The sequence below is a fragment of the Rhea americana genome, unplaced genomic scaffold (assembly GCF_003343005.1).
Source record: "Rhea americana isolate MKP2758 unplaced genomic scaffold, rheAme1 scaffold_66, whole genome shotgun sequence".
Taxonomy (NCBI): Eukaryota; Metazoa; Chordata; class Aves; order Rheiformes; family Rheidae; genus Rhea; species Rhea americana.
The window spans coordinates 1,489,346-1,502,173 of NW_028186823.1; the positions used below are offsets into that span (position 1 = coordinate 1,489,346).

At 43.3% G+C, this 12,828-nt stretch overlaps 1 protein-coding gene across 1 annotated transcript in view; it reads right to left on the reverse strand.

Annotated features, from left to right (window-relative positions):
- Positions 1–9,881, reverse strand: part of SH3RF3 (SH3 domain containing ring finger 3) — a 97,759-nt gene extending 87,878 nt beyond the window's left edge. The window contains exons 1-3 of the mRNA XM_085320838.1: positions 9,814–9,881; positions 8,553–8,646; positions 5,721–5,996 (exon numbers count right to left, since the gene is read on the reverse strand). Of these exons, the coding sequence (XP_085176964.1) occupies positions 5,721–5,996; positions 8,553–8,646; positions 9,814–9,881 (438 nt within the window). The remainder of the gene's footprint in view (positions 1–5,720; positions 5,997–8,552; positions 8,647–9,813) is intronic.
- Positions 9,882–12,828: the final 2,947 nt, after the last annotated feature.

A 12,828-nucleotide genomic window follows, 5' to 3' on the forward strand; every position in this document is an offset into this window, starting at 1 on the left:
AAAAAAAAAAAAAAAAAGTTCTCCAGAAGGCTGAGACTGTTCTCAGCCTTTCTTTTATTTTTACCACTCATTACTCTTCTTGGAAAATAAAAGCACACTTATCTACATATGCTGTCTAATCCTCCATGTTAATAATCTAGCCATGCTAGCTGTTCAGGCAAGGGGAGGGTTTTTTGTAGCCACTTCTCACAGGGGTAGAAAAGACATCCAAATTCCTAAATTAGAATGTATTGATAGAAAGTGATCAGAGCAGTGATGTACTTTGCAGTTTTTGAACACGTGCATTTTTAAACAGTTTAAACATTTCCCTTGATTTATTCATCTCAATGACCCATTATGGGAAAGCCGGTAAAAACAGCCACAGACTGAATCCTTCAGCTATTTATTACAGCTGGAAAGATGCAAGAAGAATTTGTGCACTTAATTTCCTGAAGAAATGGATAGTATTCCCTTCCAAAGCCCTGTCTGCATGGACCATTTTTGATCTGTGTAAAGAACTGACAGTAATATGGCTCTGTAATGTTTCCACATGCTCTTACAAAAGAGCAATTATCATAAATTTATAATGTAGGTAAAGGGGGTGAATGAGGAAAATAGAAGACTGAATTACTTCAAGAATTGCCATGGTTGTTCAGCTGTTTTCTTAAAAGACTTTTTATAATACCCAAAGCTTGATGAGTCTATACTTCCAAGGAGCTATATAGATATCTCTCTCTTTCTCTCTCTATATATATATATCTGTGTATGTGTATAAAAATAAAAAATACATACCTATACACACACATTCATATATATGCACATATACAAGATTAGATATTAAGAAAAATCTTTCTAACTGTAAAAACGCTCAAGTGCTTGACTAGATTTCTTAGAGAACTTGTGGAATCTTCTTTCCTAGAGCAGGCTGGACAGGCAGCTGCAGGAAAGATTTAACCTGAGTTGATGCTGCTCTAGGATGGGCCAGGGAACAGATGACCTTTCAAAACACCTGCCAGCTTTATTTTCAATAGACCTGTGATATCCAGGTGCATTTCTGTATACTTATTTTAGCATGGCTGTGCCAAGTTTGACTGCCAAATGTGGTCATGTATACGACAATCAGATAGCTGCACATCAAGAAACATGCTGGCATTCAAAATGTATACCTTTGTGAGAGAGTAAAGAGCAAATCCTTGAGAATGTTTTCCATTATGGATTTTTTTTTCCAGAAGGATGTTGAAATATTCCAGGAATTACAACAAATCCTTAAACATCATTGAAATTCGTTATTAGGAGAATGTTTCATTGAATTCACAGCCCACAACATTGTTCTACACACTCTGCTGGCAAAAGTTTCAGCATGAACTATTTCAGTACCTTAAATTAGTTGGATAGCAGTGCTACCTATAAATTCCTAGAAAGGTTCCCAAAAGGATCATGAATAGTAAAGAGCCGCAGATCTCTTGGCATGCCACTTAAACCTTCTGAACTTCACTATTTCACATACATTAAATTGATTTCCAGACAGCGTAAGTGAATCCAAGCCTAAAATCTCATTTCAAAAGCCAATGGTATGTGCTGTAGTTTGACACAGACACCTTGAACTTTTTTTTTTTTTTTTTTTTTTTTTTTTTTGCCTGTTGCTGAAGTCTCTCTAATTATTTGCTCTCTCTTACTTGCTAAAGTCTCTCTATTCATCAGCACCTGGCAGCCTTGCGACAGGCATGTGGGACCTGCAGCTCCAGTTTATAACCATCATCAGAAAGGAAGGTGAAGATAAATCCCTTAAAAAACARTCTGACTGACAGAGGAATGAACCCTTTTGTTGAGGAAACAGCACAAAACTGTGTCCAATATCAGACATGATTCACAGCCTGATTTTTACACTAGTCGTTAACGGCCATTAATGAAGCAATACAAAGCAGATGCGTTTGCTGTTCTGCAGAGATAACAACTCCATCTAGCACACCGGGGAGATCTCAGGGATGGCAGAGCGGCAGCACCGCGCGGCGCCCTGCGCGCCTGCCGACAACACTTGCCAGCTGGCACGCGAATCCCAATAGCTGGCTACCACGGTGACGGTCCCGCTGAAAAGCAAATACCACTTGGACTGAATGCTAAAGGGCTGGGATGTCACTCTGTAGTGATGAACTGGTATTGGAAGTGATAGCTYCAAGACTGGCACAAAACTTGTTAAACACTGCTGTGGGCTGGGAATAAAAATGTTGGAAAATGAAGGAAATAATAAGAGACTGATGTGATTAAAAACGTATTGAGCAATAAAGCACAGGAAACAGTTGACACTCTCTTGACAAGTTTAAAACCCGTCTACCACTGGGWCAGAGCCTTCCAAGCACCACATGAATTCATACATGCAAAGGGTGGTCAAGCACTAAAATAGAACTATGGGCTAAATTTGGACTCAGTCTAAGCCTGGAGTAACTACACAGACAACAATGTGATTGCACCAGGTTTACACTACTGTAGCTGAGAGCAGAGTCCTTTTGTGCATGGCTTACACCAGAAAACTTAGCCCAAAGAAGGATGGATCATTTTTTCAAAACAGAGACAGCATGAGCCCGGGCTYATACTGCGGTATCACATAAGAGGGCATTAGAAAGCAGTGTTAAATGAGCATATCCCTGAGGCATGCAACGAGATTCTGTAGGTCACATGCTGATTGCAACCACGCTCGTGATAATCAGGAGTAACACTTCTGCAGCTGCTGGAGTTAACCTGGTGCAAAACTAACACCAGACTGGAACCAGTCGTTACAGAGAGCAAAATAACTGCTAAACGACCGATTTGGCTGATCCCTGCCAAACCCTGAGGAAGAATACATAAGTTGCAGATCCAGGACGTTTCATGTTCACTGCAGAGGGGGAGGCAGCGGGGGGGACCCAATGCCTTTACATATGGCTAATTCAGGAAAAGGAGTGAGGGGGTGCAGTCCACATGGTGTAACAGAATACCAGACTTGACTTTTGTTCGTCACACTGGATACCCACTCCCAGTTTTATACTTAGAGCCAAAGCTACAAAATTACTAGTTGATTCATCTTTACACTTTTAACTTCAGAGCTTTCTGTCTACAGGAGACTAAAATGGGTAAATGACAGAAGCCCTCTGCAGCACTGCTCATGAAGATCAGTGTAGAACACTCTTCGTTTCCTTGTGTTCCCACTCTAGAACACTAGGACATTTTAATGTTGAAAAAAAAAAAGTGAGAAGGAAACCCAAATATTCCTTTGTTTTTCTTTATTACACCTCTAGATATTCTGACTGCACCATAACAAAGAGGATGAGAAAAAAGAAAAGTCCAGCAAAAGAGTAATAAAACATAACAATATGGAAGACTCCTATATTTGATTTCCCGTCTTGTAGTTTCTCCAGTAAGGGAAATCCTTCTTTATTACGAGTTTACAAGTAAAGTTCAGTTGTAAATGTCTAACGGCTTTAAATAAGCTGCAGGACTACGGATAGGTTACCCTAGYTTGTATGATCAATGTGCTGATGCAACTCCTCTACCTGAAGAAAGAAGAAAATAGCATAAATTAAATTGAAATCAGGTCCAGGATCTTCAGATGTAAACAGAGCCATTCAAATGACGACTGTTGCTCTGAGTGACAAATCATATCTACAGCAACGCAGTGCTCATGACTCTGCAGAGGAACTGCCTACATCAGCAGATGATCTAAAATCTGGGCTAAACAGCAACCTTCATCAGCAAAGGTGACAGCTAAAATTAGCATTGAGAAAACTGATGAAAACATGACTGTAAGGTCCCGAGAGGAAAAATAGATTATTCACTGTCAGAGAGAACAATAGGCAAGGCATAAAAACAGTTACAAGGTGACAGTGCAGAGTGGAAGAAACTAAAGAAGAAAATAGAAGTAGAAGTGAAATCAAACCCTCTTGAGGAAACACAATCATCAGGAATAAAAGGATGGAGACAGGAACATGAGGGTGAAAAACTGTGAAGAGAGGGATTGAGACTACAGTTACACAGCAGAAAAATATGCTGCCTGCGAGAAAGACACTGGACAGCCAAGAAAACGAGAACTACCAGCATACGAAGGCAGTTACTGTAAAAAAGGTAAAGGCGCCAAATACAAAGGTATCTAAGGGAGGCCCTGCTCCACCAAAAGAGACTGCAACCGTCTGCCGTGCTAATAAAGCCACTTAGATCACGCAAGCAATGAATACCGTCAGGAGACAAGGAAGACTGCTTACTAAACATGCCACCATCGGTACCCCTGGGCAAACAACGGACAACAGCACACCAGCAAATATATTTACTAATAGTATCTCAAAGGTAACTTCTGGCTAACTTTTCCTTACGGCATAGCTACTACTTCGCATTGAGCGGCCACCTTCTCGGAGAGATTCACAGCTCTGGGGAGTCACAGCGCTTGCACTGTTTGCAGTCAAACACTTTGCTCGCCATAGAGCAAAACTGCTTACAAATCTTTTGTTAAATAAATATGAGAAAGTATAGATTCTAGGAAATTGCATTCTGCTGAGAAATGTTGCACAAGCAAAAAAGACGTTACATTTGGTGAGAAAATTATATGCTGCGAATAATTCATTCAGCTATAATAAGTAGCCTCAAAAGAGGAGGTCAGTAAAACCCCGGTGAAGGATATTTTTATCCTCTATTTCATATTCATTTCCAGCATAACTGTTATTACTTTATGTGATACTATAACTGCTGAAATAAAACAGCAAATGACAATGGGCAGGTTCCCATGGCATAAATTAACATTAGGGGATATGCTTTATTTTAATATGGGTTTCTTGCTATCCATGAAGCCCATCTAAGGTCGGTACAAATTGCTAGGGAGGGGAGGGAGAGAGAGGAAGCAGGAGGTGAGATGAGGAGARAGGGAAAACGTGTCATTTTAATTCCAAAGGAAATTACAACATCTCCGTTCTCCCTCATTGCAAATGGAATTTCTTAAACATTTTGGTTTTAAAAAAAAGACAACATTTTTTAAATGTCTGTTTTTTTAAATGTTTATATTCTTAAAATAGGAAAAAATGCTATATGATAGTAATATATTTCAATTGCTAATTGGTATAAGGTAGGAGGCAATGTAAACTTTGAAGCTAAATGGCATTTTAAAATCCTGAAACATCTGGTTCAATAAGGTATATTAAGAAACACGTCTCCATTTGATTTTCTTTTTTTTTTTTCTTGGAATTGCATCATTCTTGTCTAACATTTCGGTGTCGATGAATATACGGCTTTCTGATAGGAAAAAAAAAAATTCTCCACGAGCCTTTAGCCGGTACTAGTTGGAGATTCTCACCGTGTCTTCATTGACCTCGCTGCACATCACACGAGGGAGGCGAAAATGCCCCCCAGGCCAGGGCAGCGCTCGCCCTGGGGCGCGCGGGACGCCTGCACAGACCAGCCGAGCCGGGGGCGTGCAGCCTTTTCGGGGGCCGCAGGGGCAGGACTTCCAAGCAGAAAGGAGTCAACGTACCCAGCACGGAAATTCACCTCCGTTAGCCCAGCCCCACTCAGCAGCGGCTCAAGGACTTGGGTTTTCGCCTGCAAGCAATGCAGCGGCCAAGGGAAATGGACCCTTCGGCGAGGGGGCACGTCACGTTGGGAAGGGACGTGGCAGCAGGCGAGGAGAAGACGGCAAGGCACGYGTGGCCGGCCGTGCCCCGGGGGCGAGCTGCCACCGGGGAGGAAGTCGGGCGCGTGTCTCCCAAACAAAACGCCTCCCCTACCTTAGTGAAGGTCAGGCAGTCCTTGTCTTGATCTTTATCCTTTATTTCAAAGTCGTAAAGTGCTTTGCCCTGAGGTGGAGCTTGCGGGAGGGGCTTGATACACTGGATGTAGCTGGCGGGGAAGAAGCCGTGGTTTCCATTGAGCTCCCCGTGGTACCAGTTCTCGTCCACCTTGCGCCGTAGTATAATGATGTCYCCCTTGTTGAACTTGAGGTCTCCGGGCTCCTTCCCCTCATACGTGTAGAGAGCTTTGCCGTAGGGCAGCTGAGAAGCGCTCTGAAAAAACAAAATAAGCAACAGCTGTAAGTAAACTCAGATCAGCACCCATTTCCTTCTTCAAGTCCCCTTCAGCTGGGAGCAAACTGATCAGCAGCGACTAAGGTACCCCAAGGACTGCAGCCTGGTGCTACATAACCCCATAACACCATGGGTCTTATGTGAAAACTAGGATAAGTATGATCTGGCATACTAAGATGGCAAGTTGTTGTGGWAGAGCAGGCACAGCCGCTGGGAGGAGGCACGACGGTTTTCCTGAAGTTCAGCTGAAATCCGCAGAATCTCTCGCGCAACCGAGCCCTATCTGTCAATTTGCAAAATCCACTATGCAAGCAGTGATTTCTGGCTAAACAACTAAAGCGTGCCATGTCTAAAGATAAAATACTAATAAAATAATTAGCCCATGTTGTTTTGTATAAAAAAAAATCATAAAACATTTGGCCTTCAGGCTCACTTTGGTTTCTCAAGCACAGCAAAATAAACAAAACAAGTTTGAAGATTCCCATGATTCTAGAAGTTGGCAAGTTGAAAATTTTTCGTTGCATTTGTTTGAGCTACTCCAAACATTTTTCAGTTTGAAGCTTTTAGTTTAGCTTTTGATTTTGTAACCAAATACTCTTCTTTCAAAATCCCCAAGTCTCATGCTGTTCATTGAGGGCTACTGTAAACAGTTATAATGTTCTTTGTTGCTCCGGAATTAATGTCCCTGGGGAGAAAGCAGAGTAGGCAGAATGCATCAAATCATTCTCTTAGAACTCAAAAGCGCTCCGAGACTTTCGCCTTCATTAAAATAAATAAATAATTAAAAAATAAATCACAGCATAAGGGTAAAAAAGCCCAAAAAGTGAATAGCTCAGCATGGAAGAAAACAGAAAACAAAATTCTGTTCTAATGGAAACTACCTGCCTGTGCAGAATCCTTCCCAGACTTCATTTTGGCCTGGTGCAGGATTTCACTCTGGCTGTGACTGCCTGAGTAATTTTTTGGTGGAAATGCCAGTTTACTCAGTCCTTGCCCTCACGCTCCCTGGATACTTGCTCCCCTTCCTGCTGCACCCTCCGGAGCGGGGAGTAACTGCGTTGGACACAGCTGCCTGGTGCTCCGGGGCCTGTGGCACCGTGCCCTGCAATAGCTCCTTAATAGACAACGTGACCTGCTGCGGGGCACTGGGGGCAAAAAGGTGCATTGCTGTGCTATCCTACGACATTTCTTATTTTATTTAGCCCAGTCTAAGTGTCAGCTTGCAACCCTCAGCACAAATATGTAGCAGCATGTACCATAGAGAAAATAATACTTAATAGGGCTCTGTAAAGTCACCTTTCATGAAAGTTTAGAGATGTGTTTACAAATATGACATGGTTTTCTGTTGCTTATGGGGTGTCCTATAGGGATAATGAAAATGAAAAGTACATTTAATAAAATAACCTAGTATTTCCCAGGGTGCTTCTCGTGCCTGTACTTCTGGATGGTATCCTTTCTTAGCATCCACTTGCCTAAGAATAGCACTCTGATACTTTCAGTAGGGACAAGAAGTGGAGTGGCCGGACATTTCTTCACCCTAACCAGAAAATTAGATGCTGGATTTAATGTTTTGGTCTCTTTTAAAGCACCATGCAGAGGCATTTTTAGATACCAAAGCATGCAATAAGTGGACCACTGATCTGCCCTGGTATGGCAGTTTTTATGGTCTTAAACCTGCATCTTTCTGTAAGACAAGCAGAAGCTGCAGCCTGAGCTCATACTGCTTCCCAGCACAGTCACTCGTGTCTGGTTCTGGCCATGTGGCCACTGCAGCACACAGATACAGTGCTGTTCAAAAAGTAAGTTTGTGAGTGCAGCTTCATACACAGGCTCACCTTGTTAGGAAGGGATTTAGGAACTGTACAGATCTTAGAAAGCATGTGCAACAGATCTTCTCCATCCACATTACATGGTAAGGGAGCCAGTCAAACAGGCACAGCTATACAGAGYGCTGGGTTGTCTGGGCTGGGATTTAATTTCATTGAACTGTGTCCCCAGCTCTCCGCCTTCTCATYACCAATGCATCATTGCTCTTTGTTCTCTGTATTCTTTTTGATTTTGCCATATATGAATGAAGGTACCCAGTTAAAGACCCAGTTAAAGTATTTTGGAAGCACCTTCAAACATAACGAAAACAGTAAGAACACAGACAAGAAAATCAACAGCCAGCCAACAAAACATGCAGCAAACAGCCTCTGCCAATTCAGTGGCAGCATCCTACTGATATTTTTCTCTCTGCCAGGATGGTTATTTCCCCTGACACCAAAGCCTGCCTCTCTCCCCAGCATTTTAAAGATTAAGCATGCAATACCATCAAGGTAAGGCATAAATTGCATTACTTATTGGAAACTAGAAATATTAAGCTGTAAGAAAGACTACAGAGTTGTGCAGTAATTCAGAAATAAAAGATTCACTACTTAAACTCATGCTGAGAGAAGACAATTTATCAAACAGTGAGTAAGACTTCTGCCAGGTGCGCAGTGAACCACTGCTGATCCAGGCACTAGCCTGGCAACCATACTCTGTATCAGTTACCAAAGATGGGGCCTGCTTATTCCCAAGATCTTTGTAGGAATTCAAGGTCAGATCACTTTCTTTCCTTTTTAACCTCTTCTTAGGCCTCATTTTCCTGTGTTTAAAGTGAACAGCCCTCAGAGTTACAGAAAAAAAAATGGATTCTGGTCCGTCCCACCCATCATCAGTAAAATTCTCATGCGACACATGCTGGGCCCTTATTGCTAACTAATGGAGCTGGTTACAGAATGATTCAGGTGTTTGTTATTCCTTAACCTGATGAAAATGCAGACTTTTAGGCTAAGCAAACACACTGAAAGAGACAGATTTTAGTCCCAAATTTTGATTTGTAATCTGGCATTGTTTTCTGTGGAGACCCTAACGTAGCATCTGTAATTTAGGTGCTTTGGGCTGCTGTTYTCCTCTGTGGGCCGGACTCCACGCCCAGAGCCACATACGCTGCACCACGGCAGCGCGCCCAGCTGGGGCTAATTGGGGAATGTGTCATCTGGCTGGGCAACGTCCTCCACAGAGAAGGATCTGGATGTAAGGTACTTATGCAACAACTCCTGGTGGGAAGGTGCTTCCAAAATAAAATATTTAAACTGTCAGCTAAAGCTTTTTAATTCTGAATCACAGCTTTCCAATTAAAAAGATCTGTAGAAATCATTTTTTAAAAAGTAAAAATGTCGTTTAATCAGAAAGATTCTCTCCCATGTAATTCTGACCTAATCACCCCCGTTTGTTGAGTCCCCTCATCCAAAGGCAAGGCTATCAGCCAGGACTGACTGCAGACTCAGGGACAAACCCCTGAGAGCCTGGACTGGAAACAAGCCATTCTCATTTTCTTTTTGGAAATTTTGCCCCATGCCCTGCCCTACTTCCTCTCAACTTTTTGTCCCACATAATGGCACGTAGCGAGATGTTAGCATCTTCAGTGAGCCCAGATGGTCTTCCTTAAAAAACTTCTAAATCTAAAACAGACTGCAAAGTATCATCTAAAGGAATACCTTGGCATCAGACTAAAGGAAAACAGAGGCCGGCGACAGTTTTGGTGGAAGGCAGTGAAAAGCACATAAGGACGCTCCCACAGCTGGAAGGATGTGGAGAGCTTACACTTTCATCTTGCTCCCTCCTTCAGCTCCTCTTCTTCCCTGTCCCAGGACAGCCCTTGGGCAGCACTACAGCAACAGCGAGGTGCAAACCGCTAAACCGCACTATCCCCCGATGTCTTCTTTATCCCTTGCTCCTCAGCCAAACCTTTTCTTGGCTGTGCTCCCACCTTGGGGCCTCCTGCAGTGCTTTGCCCCAGGAGCAGGACACAGCTCCCCAGGCTGCCTCCAGCGGCATGGCGCTGACCCCCCCCCCATCAGCTCGCATTCCCCATTTCCATGAAATCTCATCAGGCATAATACAGGCGGTTTCAAAATTAAATGGCCTCTGCATCTGACAGTGTATTAAGGAATTGATTTGCCCTGTYGATTTATTGTTAGGTTCGCTGGAATGCAGCTAGGATGTGTATTATATTTCAAAAGTCCGTGTGCGTGTGTACAGAGCGAGAGGAGCAAAGAGAGAAAGAAGGAAAGGCACAGTCAATGGCAACGGCTAGTTTCTTTTTCCTGCCAGCAAATGCACATTGGCACAATGCTGAATTCTGCCAAAGGTTTCTTTTCTTTTTTTAGCAATCAATACTGACATAAAAGCCTGAAGCGTTAATATGCTGAAAGCCCCCCTTGCAGAAGACTTAATGATATGTTGGCAACTCAATCATTCTGCATTTGTGTTTCAGTGATGTCAAATGGCAGCAGTTAAGCAGAAACCTGCTGGCAAATTGACAAACAAYGGCCATAAAGCAATTAACTGGCAACGCTGGAGAATTTTTCATTACGTATCCCAAAGAACAAAAGGAGAGGAAAAAAACTAAATGTGCTTCTGTTCCAATAAAATCTCCCAGCAGAAAGCTTTGCAGAGCACAGGTAGAATCGGTCTACCGATTTTCAAAGTTGTTTTGAAAAGTTATGATAAAGAGAGATTTTGTCAATATGCCTCAAAGCAAGGCAAGTTTGGAACATGTGTGAAAGCTTGCCTGCTTCTTCATGTGACACTTGATGAAGGGGGTTACTATCAAAAAAAGAAAGAAGAAAAAGCCTGACACTTGCCCAAATCCAGTGCAGGTGCCTACAAAACATGCTTTTGCTATCTCACACTATTTGGAAATGAAAATAAAAGCTTCACTGTGTGTGCAACAAGTCTTGAGACAGTGAACAGAGCTTAGATGTTTAAGCTTCTGTATCTGAGTGCAATCAGGGAGGGTGTACATAGCAGACAGCATCAAAACCCTGAGTATAAAACCATCAGAGACTGAACAGATTTGCTAGCTCACAGGTACACAAGAGAAATGTCCAAGACCAATCCTTAACATCAATACTCAGCATTATATAAGAATTCAAAAATAAAATACAAAGGGGCAAGGCCTCCAGCTGCCAAACACAGACGGAAATTCAGTGACCCAGCACCTGAAAAACAAAGTGTATGGCAGCTCTCTTGCACTTTGCTCGGAACAAATTTGTGTTCAGACTTCTAAATCCCAAGAAACCCCATGAGGCCCTTTAAAGTACAGCTACAACTCCTCTCGCTGGACTGKCAGAGCAAAAGAAAGAAGGCTGTTTTGCTATCGTGCAAAAGTCACGTTTTAATGTCGAAGGGTGATTTCCCTCGCCCACACTTTCCTTTGCGTGGCTTAAGCAGCGCAAAGAGGGATAACCTGCGCCTCTCGGCTGCGAGAGGCTCCCCTGCCTGCTGGCCATTCCCACCTGGACCGCGGTCTGGGACAACCCACTCCTCCGCGCTGCTTTCAGCGGGCAGTGGCGGGGGTCTGCGACCCCTCTTCAACTTCATCTGGGGTCTGCTGTAGGAGGATGAACAGAGCAAAGAAACAGGGAAATGCAAAAGATTTCCGGCAGTTTTTAACTCCCCCCTTCCCTCCATTTCAGGGGTTTTGGTCAGAGTCAAAGCTAGAGGCAAGCGGATGAAATCAAACARCCTGAGAACATCCTGCTCTAACAACCTGGTAAGAGCATTGCTAGTGACAGTGGGTTTTGGGGKKKKTTTTTTTASAGTGTACTTGAGCTTCATCTTAACAAATCATACTGGCAATTGCTTCTTGCAGTTCTTCAAATTTCTCCATCGCCTCCATATCCACCACCCTCCAAATACATTTCTGAAGAGTCTGTTTCTCCCAGTGAATACTCATGTGTCTCAACTGGCCTTTGGGAAGTATCATCAAATGTAGACACCCAAACCAAACGAAAAATCTATTAACAGTCACATCTACACAGAAAGAAAAAAGTCAAGAAAAGCATGTACATCTGAGCAGTGCATTATAATTAAGCACCAACCACCACTATAAGGCATAAATAATAATTAAAATACATATTGTTAATTTTTTGCCTCATTACTCAGAAGCATCACAAATCTCCCAGTCTACACAAGCAAGCTTCAGTGGYAACACTGGGGACCGCATCTATGCCTGCCAACTAGTAGGAAGCTCCACATGAGCAGGTTGGGCACCACTTCAGCATATGGTTTCCTGCCATGTGTAACAGCTTCTCACAAATCACATCAGCTTGCTGGAGAGGACAGGGGACTGTACCAACAGGATTTTTGAGGAGGAGATTGGGTGCTTCAGATTATTAGCACCTGGATCTCTGCATTGAAATCAGCCATTTAAATCAGTTGACGGTAACTTAGGTCACCAAGAGAGAACACCTGCTCGGTYCCCTTTGGGATAGAAAAGCGGGAGATGATCTGATAGACAGACTGGCAATGGCCTCCATCCAGGTCAGGGTGGACAGTGGTTGCACAGCAAACGCCTCAGTGACTTTGGCAATAACAGCTCYGCCAGGCCTTGTTCCTGGCCGTCAACCCCACGGACCTGTCCCTGCTTGTGTCACGTCTCTCCAGGGCACTAACTGCTGATAAGGACTGTCACTGTCTGTTTAACATCCTTCAGGAGCAATACCTTTAACTTAAATCAGTCATGTGGTGCTTAAAACATTTCTCTTTTTAGTCAACACCCTGAAGCAAGAGGCAGCACTTGCGCACACCTCCTGCAAGAGGTTCAAATTCTGAGACATAACACRTTTTGTCCACAGCAGTCCTGCGGCTGAGCCCAGAACTGAACTAAACCCTAGACCATTGCCTTGAACCACAGGAGTCACACGTCACTCGGCCACTGGTCTCTCCAGCAAGCCAGACAGGTCACTTATGCTTTCTTCTGCTTTTCTCCCCAGACCCA